Raw genomic sequence first — 16,430 nt, 5'->3', positions numbered from 1 at the left:
AAAATCTGTGAGCAAGGAGCAGTTGAGATTCAAAGAGCTCTGCCAGTTGATGAAGCTGCTTTTGGTGCTGCCAAATTCTAAATGTGATGTAAAAAGGGCATTCAGCATGGTGCGTCACATTAAGACAGAATTCAGAAGTCCGATGTCTTGCAGAATTAACAAATTCATTGACACAGACTGCTCTGAGGTTGAGACTTCCGGTTGAGACCTCCTTGAAATGAGTTTTTGCAGAGTGGGATGTCTGAGACACCTACTTGCATTCTAGCATGCCACATGCCACTACAAATTATACACACACACACACAGATGAGCATAAGTTCTCTTCACAGTTCTCCTTATTCCACTTACCCAATCCCTTCCGTCTTCAATAACTTTACCTAATGCCTTTCCTCCTCAGGACGCCCCTCCTACCCACCCCTCTCTAGCTTCCTCTCACTGACCCCCTGCTCCCTTCCTCTCACCCCCTCTCACTTTCTGCCCTCCCTCGCACTCCTGCTCACTCCCTTATCCTTTCTCTCTGCTCCCCTCTGCTGTCTGACTCATTCTTCCTCTTTCCCACTAACTCTAACCATACCCTTGTTCTTCATCCCCACCAAACTGTCCCCCCATTCTTCAGTCACCATTCCTCTATTTCACAGCTGCTCTTCCGGTTGTCCTCCCACACTATCACCCCGGTTCCAGCAGCTACATCATTTGAACTAGTGGGGACCAACCAAAAACCTCAGGTATATTCCAGCTGTTTTTATAGAACCCCACAATTAATCTGGGGCACATTGTACTAAAACATACACTCCTACTGATTTATCTTGAGATTATTCAGATAAAATGAGTTTCATAGGCTTTTAATTCAGAGGAAGAGCAGAAAATTACAGTATTCCAAATTTCTGAAATATTCATCATTTCTGCCTCTTTTCTCCTGAGACAGAGATTTCAGAGGCTTTTCAGCACCAATTAAAGTGTTTTTCATTCATTGGTTATGTGCCATGTCGTATGACATGGGCAATTATGTTCTTTCCATGACCATGATTGTTCTTGGCAAATTTTTCTACAGAAGTGGTTTGCCATTGCCTACTTCTGGGCAGTGTCTTTACAAGATGGGTGACCCCAGCCTTTATCAATACTCTTCAGAGATTGTCTGCCCGGTGTCAGTGGTCACATAACCAGAACTTGTGATGTGCGCCAGCTGCTCACACGACCATCCACACCCTGCTCCCATGGCTTTCTGTAGCCCTGATCGGGAGGCCAAGCAGGTAGTACACCTAGCCCGAGGCTGACCTGCAGGCTAGTGTAGGAAGGAACGCCTTACACCTCCTTTGGCAATCAGAGCCTAATGGCAGGAGGAAACCAAAGAACCCAGAGGAATCCAATGGGGAGAATGGACAAATTCCTTACAGGCAGTGGCAGGAATTGAACCTGGGTCATCTGTACTGTAACCACTATGCTACTGTGCCACTGGATGGGAACCTTCTGCCAGGTGGAAACAGGATATTTCCATGTGCCTTCTCTCCACACCACAACATACAGTGTGAATGTGCAACTTTTAACAAGAAATCTTTCTCAGAAACAACATGTACAACATCATCCCCCCAATAACCTAATATTCTGCCACATTGCAGGGATAAGCAGTTTTGAATACCAGTTTACAGAGATGCCAGAACTTGGGTTCACTTAGAAATAGAGGAGCCTTTCATAGGTGATTGGAAAATTTTGTTAGCCACATTTTGTCATGACTTCCTCTCCAACACACAGACCATAAAATACACAGACTTGACCAGGTAGCACCAAGAAATTTCAAAATAACACAGGCAGCTTAGTTTGTGAATAGAACAATAACAAATGGAGCTTGGCAAGTGTGAGTTGGTCCATTCTGAATCCAAGAATGACAAATCAGAATATTTTCTAAATGGCAAGGCACTGTGGAAGAGCAAAGGGACTTAGTTGTCTGTGTACACAAATCACTCGGGCAAAATAATTAGAAAAGCTGATGGAATGTTGGCCTTTACATCAAGTGATCTGGAATATAATGAGATTAGCATGCACTGCCGTGGCACGGGATCTTTGTCATACTTCACCTAAAGGAAGGGTTGTTTGGCTTTTGAGTATACACACACACACACACACACACACACAGCAGAGTTGCTCTAGGAACTAAAGGGTTAAACTGCAGGACTATATTACACACTTTAGGCTTGCAATTCTCTAAAATTAGCAGATTGAGAGGCGATTTAATTGAGTCTTAAATCCTTAAAGGAATTTGATAGAATGGATGGGATAGATGCAGAAAAACAATGTGCCACAAACATTAATGAACTAAACTTAGAAAATTCGAGAAACACGCGACAGATTAGGCCACATCTACAGGAAGAGAAACAGAGTCACGTCAAAAACCCTTCATGGGAACGTGAAAAGAGACAAAAGAGACGCACTCAACATTTTAGGAACTGCTTCCTCCCTTCCCCCCGCCATCAGATTTCTGAACGGATAATGAAACAAACCGTGAAGATTACCTCGCTATGTTTGCACTGCTTATTTAATTTATTTTATATTTTGTATAGTTCTTCTTGTAAATTATAGTATTTCAATGTATTACATTGTACTGCTGCTGCAAAACAACAAATTTCATGACCTATGTCAGCACGTTAAACCTGATTCTGATTCTGAAAAGAAAGTTGTTAAGCTGCAGGATACTGGGTAGGGAGTGGTGGGGTGGAGGGGGTCTCTGATACCATAACACTGGGATGATCTTGGGCATCTCAATAAGAGCCACAAACTTTCATTAATAGTCCTCTGTGTGGTTGCTGGGTTAGTTGAAACTTTCAAGAGAGAGACTGGGTCAAAACACACCAACTGCAGGCCAGTGGGTCGATAGTGAACCTGGCATTTATTTACAGCATGCACGGCAGCATGCTCCTGATGTTGTTCTTTACAAAGAAGTGTGCTAGAGTAAATACATACAGGCAACTGCTATCACACAATTTGAAAAAGGATCTAGTGCTTTCCCGGTGTATATGATCCATAAACTCTTCACTGGCTTCCAGCCGGTTCCAGGTGTCAATTTTAACTGACGTTTCAATGACAAACTTCATCATCTTTGTTGTGGGGTGGATGAAATCAGCAGAGAGACAGAGTCACTGGTAGATACAAAGCAGCTTCTTTATTCGACACAACAAGCAGGCATCTTACGGACGGAGACGCTTTCCATAGAAAGGTCTGCTAGCTCAATGTGGGCTCAATGTTTATATGCTAAACACAAAGGCAATCGCTACTTAAAAAGTTATAGATAATGCATAGACAATGCTCCCTATTGAAGCTACATACAAAATATCACACCATCCTTTCCTTCCGACGCCGACATGTCTGGGTTGGTATCCACAGCCTTTAGGAATGCAAGTTAAGTCAATGATACATTTATTTGGCATTTCACGTGCTAACATAGAAGACAATTAATATTTATAATGTATAGATAACACTGTCTTCGAAACTACAGCATCAGGTCAAACGACAGCGTCAGAAGCATCTGGTATTCACACCTTTTTAGGAAGCGCATTGTTGTGGACTCAATCCACAGTACTTTGTCAAATAGAAGTCTGGTGGCCAAAGTCACTTAAGTGTAAACAAATCATCTACCGAAAAAAACTCACTCTAACAACCTTCATCAGGGATGATGCCTAGGCATTAGGAGAGACAGATGACAGGAGCTGAGTACATATAGCACTGGACTAGACATACCTAGGCATCACCCCTGATGAAGATGGCAGAATTTGTCATTGAAGCGTCGACTAAAATCGACACCTGGACCAGCTGGAATCCTGAGAAGAGTTTATGCACCGGAAAATTTGTCAATATCGTTCATTTAGCTTGAGTAGCTGGCATTTATTTAAAAGGAAACTTTAGGGCAGGCTTTTCATTTATTTTTCTTTGTCCATTTTTAAAAAATGAATTAGTAGCAGTTTTACATGACAGTAAATAAAATATTTTTTTGTAACATATATTATTTTTCACAACTGCTTCCAAAGATTTCATCACCAGAGGAGCGAACACGTACTTAACGGTGAAAGTTGTCAGAACACAGTAAGGATACTGCAAGGGTGGTGTCCTACAGTTCCACAGTCTTGTCAGAAATTGCAGCCTGTGGTGCTGCACGGAAGGGTCATGGCAGTAATGCAGGCTGCATGCTGGGAGCTGCAGTGTCAAAACAAAGTGTGGCTAGGGGGTCACTATTCCAAGACAATGAATAGGATAAATTGATATCCAATCCATTAGTCACTAGGTATAGTATCAAGGAATATTGAAAATAATCGGCAGATCAGGCAGCATCTCTAGAGAGAAACAAGAATTAGCATTTCAAGTTACTCAGTGAATAGGGTTCAAGTGGTGATGGATGGAGTAAAGATAAGGTGAGATCTGATTGGGTTGCAGAGCTGAGTCAAATAGAACTAGCTCAAATCTTCTGAGTCTTCATCTTTTAAGCCTGCAAGATATTGCAATGACTATAAAGCAGATGGTGTTTGCTCAGGATCCCATGACCTGAGGTCCCAATTTTAGCCAATGTTGGTAAGCACATCACAGGAACTAGCCACCCCTCCATGGACTCTGTCCGTACTTCTCACTGCCTCAATAAAGCAGCCAGCATAGTCAAAGGTCCCATTCACCCCAGACATTCTCTCTTCTCCCCTCTCCCACTGGCCAGAGATACAAAAGCCTGAAAGCACATACCACCAGACTCAATCCCAGCTTCTATCCCACTGTTATCAGAATCTCGAATGGACCTCTTGTACAATAAAATGGACTCCGCCTCATAATCTTCCTTGTTATGCTCTCGCACTTTAATTGTTTGTCTGCGCTGCACTTTTTTGGTGGCATTTTAACTTTATTTTGCATTGTTATTGTTTTCTCCTCTCTCTAGTTTAATGTACCGTGTAATGGTAAAACAGTTTTTCACTGTATCTTGGTACCTGATACAATAATAAACCAACACCAAAAGAGAAATCTGGAACCCTATCATCTAGTTTCTTGTGATTGGGAGCATGGATCAATTTGAGTGACATGGGTCATTTGCCAGAATTCCCAAATTTAAAATCATATTAAAATGTGTTAGATAAGAAATGTGATTTTAAACTTTCATGGTTTTGCTTAGGCTTCTTGATGATGTACACACTTTAATTACTGGGCTGACTACTTTCCCTTCACTGCCCTCTTCTGTAGGTGATGGACAGTGCCATGCCTCTCATTGGAGAATATATAGAAGAAGACAGACAGCTAATAGCAGAACTGGTCATAGAGAGAATGAACCAGCTTCTATCCAACAACCCTGCAGCACCCCAGCAACAAGCCGGAATAACTCTGAGCCAGGTTAGCAGAAAAGCCAGCACGACCCCCTGTTCCCCATTTAATGTTGATTACTTACTTCCATAGAAAAGTTAGTAATGCCCTTCATACTCTGTCCCTCGTCGCACATTAGTTTTGTTAACCACTGTGAGCAATGCAGTTAATTATGTGGAGCATCAACAAATCCAGTCTCATTTCTCAGCTCTCTAACACAAACCATGTCAGGGCTTCGTTTGATCCCTCCAGTTCAGGGACCACTAAACTGGATTATCTGGGCTTGTTTTCAAATCCTGTGAAGATGCCACAAATCAATAGCATTTCTAAGCATTTTACTGATAGACTTGTATATCTGCAACCCTGACATAAAATAATTTGTTTGGCCAGTAAGGGACGGCAGAATGGTGGAACTGCCTAGAGCAGGGTTTCCCAACCTTTTCTATGCCATGGTCCCTCACCACTAACCAACGGGTCTGTGGACCCCTGCTTAGTCTAGAGTATCCTTACTTTTGAACAGCGCTGACTTGACAGCCAAACATGTGTCTGTGCTATAATTTCTCTGTGATGTTTGAAGGGAGATGGGAATGTGGTGAAGGATTATTACCCCCTAACCCACGAGAGCTGAAGTAGTCACTTATGCTTGTTGAACCATCTACGCCTGCCTCATGACTCCATGGAAATCCATGGCATTTAATTTTAACATGTGTTCTCAAATATTGCACCCATAGCAGAACATCAGCTCTTAAAAATAGCATATCCATAGAGCAGTGAGTGGTAACTCATTAAGTTTATTCTCCGAGCTGAGATTTATATACATTATTTGAGGACCTAGGGTTACGAGGGAAAATGAAGTTGAAGTCATGATCATACCACACATTAAACTGTTGAGTTGCAAAATAGGATCAAGAATCAAGAGGCTTTCTCCCATCCCTGTTTCTTAATTTCTTAAAACCTCAACAGGTCCAGCCTCCATCGACAAAATCTCCAATGCATCCTCAAGCAGGAAACACTTCCCAGCGAGGGCAGACAGCTCAAGCACGTCCACCACCTCAAGGTAGGTAGCACCATAGGCAAAAATGTCATGCTACTGTACCTGGAACAAATGTTTTTGAACATATTTTTCAAGCAGGTTCTGCTTAGCAGAGTGAGGAGACTCTCCAGACACTCCAGTTTGCGTTAAGTTGCCAACAAATCTAATAGAATAATCATTATTATTAGTTAAATAGTTTATCATGAATGGCAACTTCTCCACCATTGGTGTGCATCCAAAGGGGTCAGCTTTGGAGGAAATGCAGCCTGATTTGGGACTGGGGTTCCTATAGGGTGTGAAATCAATTTGTTGCATTAATCTCAGCCATCATGGAATGGCGGAGCAGACTCGATGGGCCAAATGACCTACTTCAGCTCCTATGTTTATAGTTTTATGGTCTTAATTTCATAAACTCAGGAGAGAAAACCAATGAGAATGTTGCTATAGTCCGCTGTTCTGGAAGTTCCCAGTGCTGAACTTTAGCATGGTAGGATGGTGACTCATTGACCAGCCTCTAAATGTCCATCGTATGAGGAGAAAGTACATTTCAAACACCTTAAACCTGCCTTTGTCGAAAGGGTAAGTAAAGTTGCTTGGTGTTTTCTTGACTTAAAGGTATCCACTGTTGTTAGTCAATATTGAAGTCTGTGCGTTGATTAAAACTGCCCAGAACTCTGGGTATAAATCAAATATATTTTAGCCTGCCTGTGCATGATGTAATGACTCAGCATATTCTTGGCATTTCACTTCACTTTAATTCAAGTTAAATTGTCATTCAACCATACATGAATACTCATGAATACAGCCAAACGAAACACTGCAAAACACAGTACCAACAGTCACGCACAGCACAAAGCACACACACAAGATAGCAAGCACAAATGATATCACAATCACACAATAAAAGGGTCCAAACCTCCAAACCTATAGTCAACCACAACAGAGCTTGTCTTCTGCTGAGTGAACACTTGGGGGGGGGGGGAACCTCACACCTCCCCTGACTTAATCCCTCTCTCAGGCAACATAGAACCATAGAACCATAGAAACTACAGCACAGAAACAGGCCTTTTGGCCCTTCTTGGCTGTGCCGAACCATTTTCTGCCTAGTCCCACTGACCTGCACACGGACCATATCCCTCCATACACCTCCCATCCATGTATCTGTCCAATTTATTCTTAAATGTTAAAAAAGAACCCGCATTTACCACCTCGTCTGGCAGCTCATTCCATACTCCCACCACTCTCTGTGTGAAGAAGCCCCCACTAATGTTCCCTTTAAACTTTTCCCCCTTCACCCTTAACCCATGTCCTCTGGTTTTTTTCTCCCCTTGCCTCAGTGGGAAAAGCCTGCTTGCATTCACTCTATCTATACCCATCATAATTTTATATTCCTCTATCAAATCTCCCCTCATTCTTCTACGCTCCAGGGAATAAAGTCCTAACCTATTCAACCTTTCTCTGTAACTGAGTTTCTCAAGTCCCGGCAACATCCTTGTAAACCTTCTCTGCACTCTTTCAACCTTATTTATATCCTTCCTGTAATTTGGTGACCAAAACTGAACACAATACTCCAGATTCGGCCTCACCAATGCCTTATACAACCTCATCATAACATTCCAGCTCTTATACTCAGTACTTCGATTAATAAAGGCCAATGTACCAAAAGCTCTCTTTACGACCCTATCTACCTGTGACGACACTTTTAGGGAATTTTGTATCTGTATTCCCAGATCCCTCTGTTCCACTGCACTCCTCAGTGCCTTACCATTAACCCTGTATGTTCTACGTTGGTTTGTCCTTCCAACGTGCAATACCTCACACTTGTCAGTATTAAGCTCCATCTGCCATTTTTCAGCCCATTTTTTCCAGATGGTCCAAGTCCCTCTGCAGGCTCTGAAAACCTTCCTCACTGTCTACTACACCTCCAATCTTTGTATCATCAGCAAACTTGCTGATCCAATTTACCACATTATCATCCAGATCATTGATATAGATGACAAATAACAATGGACCCAGCACTGATCCCTGTGGCACACCACTAGTCACAGGCCTCCACTCAGAGAAGCAATTCTCTACCACCACTCTCTGGCTTCTTCCATCGAGCCAATGTCTAATCCAATTTACCACCTCTCCATGTATACCTAGCGACTGAATTTTCCTAACTAACCTCCCATTCGGGACCTTGTCAAAGGCCTTACTGAAGTCCATGTAGACAATATCCACTGCCTTCCCTTCATCCACTTTCCTGGTAACCTCCTTGAAAAACTCCAACAGATTGGTCAAACATGACCTACCACGCACAAAGCCATGTTGACTCTCCCTAATAAGCCCCTGTCTATCCAAATGCTTGTAGATTCTGTCTCTTAGTGCTCCCTCCAATAACTTACCTACTACTGACGTTAAACTCACCGGCCTATAATTTCCCGGATTACTTTTCGATTCTTTTTTAAACAACGGAACAACATGAGCCACTCTCCAATCCTCCGGCACTTCACCCGTAGACAGCGACATTTTAAATATTTCTGCCAGGGCCCCCGCAATTTCAACACTAGTCTCCTTCAAGGTCCGAGGGAACACTCTGTCAGGTCCCGGGGATTTATCCACTTTAATTTTCCTCAAGACAGCAAGCACCTCCTCCTTTTTAATCTGTACAGTTTCCATGGTCTCACTATTTGATTCCCTCAATTCCATAGATTTCATGCCAGCTTCCTTAGTAAATACAGACGCAAAAAACCTATTTAAGATCTCCCCCATTTCCTTTTGGTTCCGCACAAAGCTGACCACTCTGATCTTCAAGAGGACCAATTTTATCCCTTATAATCCTTTTGCTCTTAATATACTTGTAAAAGCTCTTTGGATTATCCTTCACTTTGACTGCCAAGGCAACCTCATGTCTTCTTTTAGCCCTCCTGATTTCTTTCTTAAGTATTTTCTTGCACTTCTTATACTCCTCAAGCACCTGATTTACCCCCTGTTTCCTATACATTTCATACAACTCCCTCTTCTTCTTTATCAGAGTTGCAATATCCCTTGAGAACCAAGGTTCCTTATTTCTATTCAATTTGCCTTTAATCCTGACAGGAACATACAAACTCTGCACTCTCAAAATTTCCCCTTTGAAGGCCTCCCACCTACCAATCACATCTTTGCCAGAGATGAGGCTGAGGCTTGAGGCCTGGTCCTCGCAGCTACAAGATAACAAGCACATTGAGAATATCAGTAAAATACAACTACGCGAAATATGTATATAGACCAGACACTTCAGTCCATTGAAATCTTCAGCCAGCCACAACAGAGCTTGTCTTCTGCTGAGGGAACACTTGGGGTGGGGTGGGGTGGGGAGACTGGACGCCATGCCATGCCGTCCCTGGTGAGCACACCTGCTCCAGTGCTTCTCTCAGACGACACCATGGCCTGTGGCGTAGTCCTCCCATATACCAGATAACAAACACATATAGAATATCAGTAAAATACAAACATGCAAAACTTTTCTGGGTAAAGTCTACACCTGAGCTGTTCACATTATAATAATATGATGATGAATTTCTGTTTCATGTTTGCCTTTGGAAAGTCTAACATTTCAAAATAGCAAATAGTTTAAAACAAATGCTACAAAAAGTTTGAGAAAGGAAAGGGATCAAGCCTTCTCAATTTTCCTTAAATGCAGGAAGCCCACGACAACCCCAGAGTCCCCAGATACAGCGTTCCAACACGGCGCCTCACCAAAGGCCTCCTCCTCCTGGTCAGCAGTGCCAGAGCCCACCGTCTGCCACAGGTCAGCAGGATAAATCACCAGGATCAGGTTCAGCTTCTCCAAAACAGATCAGGTCTGCCGGCACCTCTCCCAACCAGTCATCCAAGCCAGGAGGTTTCTCCGCACTGCAGGCCCGGCTGCCCACTCAGGGCCAGGCACTGCCGCAGCCGGGGTCGGGGGCAGCAGCACCACAGCAGCAACAGAGCGCAGTGCCACAGCCACTGCTCAAGTAAGTAGGGCAAAGTGGGACCTCTATCAAGATGTCGTTTAAGTTTCCATTCTCTTTTGCGGTCGTGCCCTTACTTTTCTTGGCTAGTGAAACTCGACTGTTGAGTTAATAGAGAAATCTAAAAGGTGATAGTGAATTGCACAAGGACTATTTGCTTGTTGTCTGTACAGCTATATACAGTGTTCAGAGCATTGAGAGATAGGAGCCTAGCTTGTAAGGAGACATACAACAAATTAATGCTCCACTTCTAGGCTGTGTGCGAATTGATACTGTATATTTTTACATTCTGGCACCCATGATCCAGAATTGGACTACTCTGTATTGCAGTGGCTCCCACTGTCTTTTATTGTAGCATACATCAAGAATTTGCGAGTCACATCTGATATTAATGTGGCGCGGATTGGGTATGAAGGGAAGTGATCAGAAGCCTAGCAACAGAGTAGAGAGCCCAGAGGTACCAGCACAGAGCTTTATCCATCCTGCCTCCCCACCTTTGCCTTTCCTGTTGGAGGATTTCCATATCAGTGTAGGTGTTGGCCCTCCAAAAGGTAATGAACATTGCAGCGACTGGCATCATGACTGGAAGCAGAGAGCAAGGAAGGTCAAAAGACAATGTGGTTATTCTATTGTGAACTATGTGCAGGGTGAAGTTAAAGTAAATTAATTGTGTCCCCACTAAGTGGAATAATACAGTGGAGGATGCTAATTGGAGATGTTTTAGCTGCAGAGAAAACACTGTAAAAATAGCAAAGAACAATATGGCAATGTTGGAGCGGTTTCAAAATAATTGCACAGCAATTCACCTATAGTCTGTTAAACTCCCCACATCTTAATTTCCGATAACTTCTTTCATCATTCATTCAGAACTTTGCCATAGAGTGCAGCTTTGTATATTCAAAGCCTTCATGGCTTTGTTTTCTGCTGGCCCCCAAAAGCAGCTACGCAAACATCACAAATAACACAGTGGATAGGTAGGACTGAGATTGGGCACAAGAGAAGATCTTATATCAGAGAAGTGTGGACTTTATGTCCAATTCTGCTAAAACTGATCTTGTGGTGTTTATTAGTAACTGATAGCAACCAGCCGTTAGCTAAAAGGCTGTGTACTCAGCCCCCTGCTGTACTCACTGTACACCCATGATTGTGTAGCCAAGTTTCCATTGAACTCAATATATAAGTTTGCTGATGACACAACAATTGTAGGCTGTATTGTCGGGTAATGATGAGTTTGAGTACAGAGAGGAAATTAAGAACCTGGTGGCAAGGTGCGAAGACAATAACCTATCCCTCAATGTCAGCACGATGAAGGAATTGGTTGTTGACTTCAGAAGGAGTAGCAGACCGCACGACCCAATTTACATCAGTGGTGCGCAAGTGGAACAGGTCAAAAGCTTTAAGTTCCTCGGGGTCAATATCACAAATGACCTGACCTGGTCCAACCAAGCAGAGTCCGCTGCCAAGAAGGCCCACCAGCGCCTTTACTTTCTGAGAAAACTAAAGAAATTTGGCCTGTCCCATAAAACCCTATTTACTATCGATTTGTAATCCAGGGAGCGGGAAGTGCAGAATCAAAAATCACTGTGATGATTGTACATTCTAGTATTAATTGTTTGGCAACAATAAAGTATAAACTATAAAATGGGAAAGTTTCCTACTTTGTAAGACTCAAGTCGATAGTTAAAGTATGGCATTTCAAATGGTCATATTAGATTCAGAGATACTTTTTATTCACAAGTTTTACATAATTCAATTGTATGGCTGCCATCGTAACTAACAGAAACCTTTGCACATTTAATTTCTCTTTCAGCAAATCCCAGTCCCTGACAAACAGCTTCAGTGTTCCTGAGACCCCTCAGCACGCTGCTGCCAGTGAAGATGAAGCAAAAGCAGAAACAATTCGAAACCTGAGGAAATCCTTTGCAAGCCTCTTCTCTGATTAACTCTGCAATATTTTCATTTCTCAGTTGGTGGAATAGATATTTAATGCCGTGGAAATGCAGGCAACTGCCAAACTGTTCTGAAAGTTTAATGGGAAATGGAGATGGAAACATCTGGACTGTAAGATGCAACCACCCTTACATGGATAAGAGGGTGTTTCATTTCAATTGGTGGATAAAAGGCTGTAAAATGAAGTGTGGTTTTCCAGCCAGGTTGAGGCAAAAATCCTGGAATGTCAGGTGTGTGCAGGTGTAACTATGTGTGGTGTGAATAATGTGCACTTTATCTCGCAATGCAGTTGTTGAATGTCTTATGGAATGATGTTACCAATCAGAGAATCACCATTTATTTGGAATAAGAAATAAAATATTTACAAGATGGACTGGTAATGAATTCCTAATAACCAATCCAGTGCAGTCACTGATCCATTTAAATCCCTTCCATATTCTCAAATATTTCAGTTTTATGCTGAATTTGAAATCCTTTCTAGAAGCCCTAATTTTATATCTTTCCTGATTCAGTTTCTATTCAGTCCTGGATCCTTTTATTTCTCTTTTTATATTAATTGATAATTTTTCTCAAAGAGTACAATAGATCTAAAGAAAAAATAGTTCAATGCCATGATAGCTTAGCTTTGATCTCTGGTATCCCTTTTTAATTAGGAAATACCAAAGAAGGATTTCTCTAGAATGCATGGTATTTCAGAAATGATTATCAATCAGGGCAGGAACTCATCAACAATTTTCCATCTCTATTGATGTGACAAACTCTCCAGATCAGTGGTAGCTTCTTCCAACTGCAATTAGCAATTCCCTATAGTGTTGCATTCCACATTCAAATGTTATCCTCATTTCATCTTATCCAGTCACACCATCTGGAACAATTAAAGTCTGATACAAGTAGTAACAAAAGAGATCAGCGTTGCAAATTTTGCCCTTACTGGGATCAGTGATAATCAGTCATAATTTACTTTGGAAGTTAATTTAAAGCCACCAGCAAGTTGACATTACTAAGTTTTTTTCTCGTATTTCACGAGCATCAGTAAAAATACTGTAGACATTGGAAATCTTAAAAGGATCTGGAAACCTTCTTCAGGTTGGACAGTGTCTATGGAAAAAGCAACAGAGTTAATTTATCTGGTCAAAGACACTTTGGAGGTCTTTAACCCAGACATTAACTCTGTTTCTTCAGCCACTGATGCTGCCTGGCCTGCATGTGCTTCTCCCATTTTCTTTGATAAACTATTGGACAATTTCAACTAGCTCCAGCAGGATAAAATGATTAAAGGCTTTTGATTGGAATTATCAATTTAAAATTGTCCTGGCAAAAATGAAGAATGAACATAGGATAGGTTTTATTTTGTGCAGCAATGTTTTAAAACATAGAATGCTTAACCAAGAGTACTTGAGATAAATCTGACAGATCCCTTCAAGCAAATTGGATAAATTGGCCAAAGAACATATTGATTATGATGAGAAATTAAGGCCGTGAGATTGCTTTGGACTGCTCCAACCACAAGCCAATTAAAGTACACCAAGTCAATGCTGGAATTTTATTTGATTCATACAAGTACAAGGCTTCTTTGAACTCTAGATTTCTTTTATGAAAAATAAATGCATCACAAACAGTGGAATCAAACAAGAAGTTAGTAGTTTGATGTTTGAGTTATGTAATAAAAAGACAATTCTCACACCATTTTGGAGTATAAATGTTAACATTTGGTAATGGTGCAAGACAGCCGACATATTTTCTTTTTCATAGACTAACCCTGAGCTCAGCTACAAATCAGTCCAACAATAAAATTAGGTGGAAAGTACTGTCAAGTTTTGAGACTGATGGGAAATTCCATATTGACAGATAATTAATTCAGGCTTGATTAGATCAGTATGACCTTTAGAATAAACAACTACCATATTATATCCAAAACAGAAACCCTTATATTCCTTCCTAACTCCCTAACCATATGATGGGTCTAATGCTTTGCATACAAAATTATTTCAAATGCTTAGTAGAGGCTTTTCATGGTTGATTCTTAATAGTTGGCAGAAGGAAACAAAACTGCAAAATGATCACACGGGGTAGTTGTTGCAGAGCCCTTAATGTATAAAAAAATTATCAGTAAGAAAAAGTAACCAAAATGCTAGGTCAGAGGTTCCCAGCCTGGGGTCCAAGACCGCTTGCTTGTGTTGGTCCATGGCATAAAAATGGTTGGGAACCCCTGTGCTATTTTACTCATCTTAATGAGATTTACATCCTGTAATAGTTGCAATGCAATAGATATCAAGCCTTTTTGAAATATTGCTTCATACTAGGCAAGTTTGTATATAGTCTTTATTTTACTTCAGTAGTAAAACAACAGTATCATTGAGAGATACAAGATCTGCTGAAAGGGATTGGCATGGTAGATGCTATAAGGCTGTTTCGTCTTGGCTAGACAGTCTAGAATCAGAGGGCATAATCTCAGGATAAAGGGTTAACTATCTAGGACCAAGCTGTGAAGAAATTTCCATATGAAATATCTTGGTGTGTATACCCAGTATATTTAAAGCTGAGTTCAATATGTTTGAATACTAAGGGAAACAGATAATGAAAATTGGCTAGGCAGGGTGGGAGAATCAGGTGGCAAATTAAACTTCAGGCATAGTATTAACCGTGCTTTTATTGAATGGTGGAACAGGAGCAGAAGATGCTCTTGTTTCTACAGCATTTCCTTTGTCCGATCATCACAGGAAGCATTTTAAGTTGTTGCACTAATTCATACAGAAAATAATTTCTGATGATCTGGAACCCAATACTCATTCTCTTGCCCATTTGACCTCCTTTGAGATCTGAAGAGAAAGATGTAATGCGTACAACTCAGTAACCCACTGGTGCCACTAATTGTCTGGGCCAGGCCAATGTTAATAACTTCCTGCTGCCTTTCTCTTTTCCTTTAAAAGCCTGCATTCCCCCACGTACTCCTCATGGTCGGTGTCTGTATTCTGCTCATTCTGCAGCTTCATTCTATGTTCCCTTGTATCCTATTTTTCTGACTGATTCAGGGCCCTGTTAAAACTGTTTTCTATTTCAAATGAATACTCCCAGCTGACTCAGATATCAATTTCACGACAAATTTACATGGATATAATCCTGAAGGAGCTATTCAAAATGACTGTCCTCATGGGGAAATCTTTCATCCAGAGTTCTCCAGATAATTGAAGTTCCAGGGAGTAGTGAAAGAAGATTAAGAAGTTTGCTGAAGAGGTAGAAGGGTGGAAAGAGAGAAAAGCAAAAACTGGAATTGTGGGGTGAAAATAAATGGAGATGAGAAACTGAAGGACATAAAGAGGGTTTGTGGGGGGGGCGGGGAGGAAGAGAATCTTTTGCAGACTTACCTGAACCTTGTAAGCAGATTGATTTGGGACTGAGTTGATAAATTAGTAACTTTGTTGAACTTTGGGGATTCCCTATGGAAATAGGACTCTTGGTTTTCCATTAATAAAATGAATTCTGAAATTCAATGCAAACTGATCAAATCTGAAGATAATATCATACCAGCAAGGACAGTAAAATGGCCATATAAAATTCAGTTGGACAAAGAAGGTAGAATATGGCAAATTGAAAATAATCCAAAGAATCATGAAGTGCTGCAAATCTGAAGGAAGATTTGATGATACATGGTACTCTTATGAATAAAGATGAAATTACACCTCCACTTTCTATCAAGAAGATTTTAAAGGCCTCAGCTTCCTTCTGCAACAAAGATCCAAACAAAACTCCCTTCCACTTGTTGGAACACACATCAAAGTTGCTGGTGAACGCAGCAGGCCAGGCAACATCTCTAGGAAGAGGTACAGTCGACGTTTCAGGCCGAGACCCTTCGTCAGGGTCTCAGCCCGAAAAGTCGACTGTACCTCTTCCGAGAGATGCTGCCTGGCATGCTGCGTTCACCAGCAACTTTGATGTGTGTTGCTTGAATTTCCAGCATTTGCAGAATTCCTCGTGTTTACGTTCCACTTGTTGGAACTTGTTCTTACCATGAACAGCTTCTCATTTCCCTACTCTCACTTCCTATAAATCAAAGGTGTAGCTCTGGTCACTCACATGAGCCCTAGCTATGCCTGTCTCAGTTTTGGCTACATGGAACAATCCTTTTTACAAACTCTCTCTGGTAC

At 41.5% G+C, this 16,430-nt stretch overlaps 1 protein-coding gene across 4 annotated transcripts in view; it reads left to right on the top strand.

Moving 5' to 3' along the window:
- LOC134351601 (synapsin-3-like) overlaps positions 1 to 16,082 on the top strand; it is a 337,761-nt gene extending 321,679 nt beyond the window's left edge. For all 4 annotated transcript variants that reach the window (XM_063057970.1, XM_063057968.1, XM_063057969.1 and 1 more), the window contains exons 11-14: positions 5,206 to 5,352; positions 6,286 to 6,379; positions 10,023 to 10,338; positions 12,146 to 16,082. In XM_063057970.1, the coding sequence (XP_062914040.1) occupies positions 5,206 to 5,352; positions 6,286 to 6,379; positions 10,023 to 10,338; positions 12,146 to 12,278 (690 nt within the window). In that variant the 3' untranslated portion in view covers positions 12,279 to 16,082. The remainder of the gene's footprint in view (positions 1 to 5,205; positions 5,353 to 6,285; positions 6,380 to 10,022; positions 10,339 to 12,145) is intronic.
- Positions 16,083 to 16,430: the final 348 nt, after the last annotated feature.

Source organism: Mobula hypostoma, chromosome 9, assembly GCF_963921235.1.
Source record: "Mobula hypostoma chromosome 9, sMobHyp1.1, whole genome shotgun sequence".
Taxonomy (NCBI): domain Eukaryota; kingdom Metazoa; phylum Chordata; class Chondrichthyes; order Myliobatiformes; family Myliobatidae; genus Mobula; species Mobula hypostoma.
The sequence above is the reverse complement of the archived record's forward strand: the minus strand, read 5'-3'. Positions and strand labels throughout refer to the sequence as shown.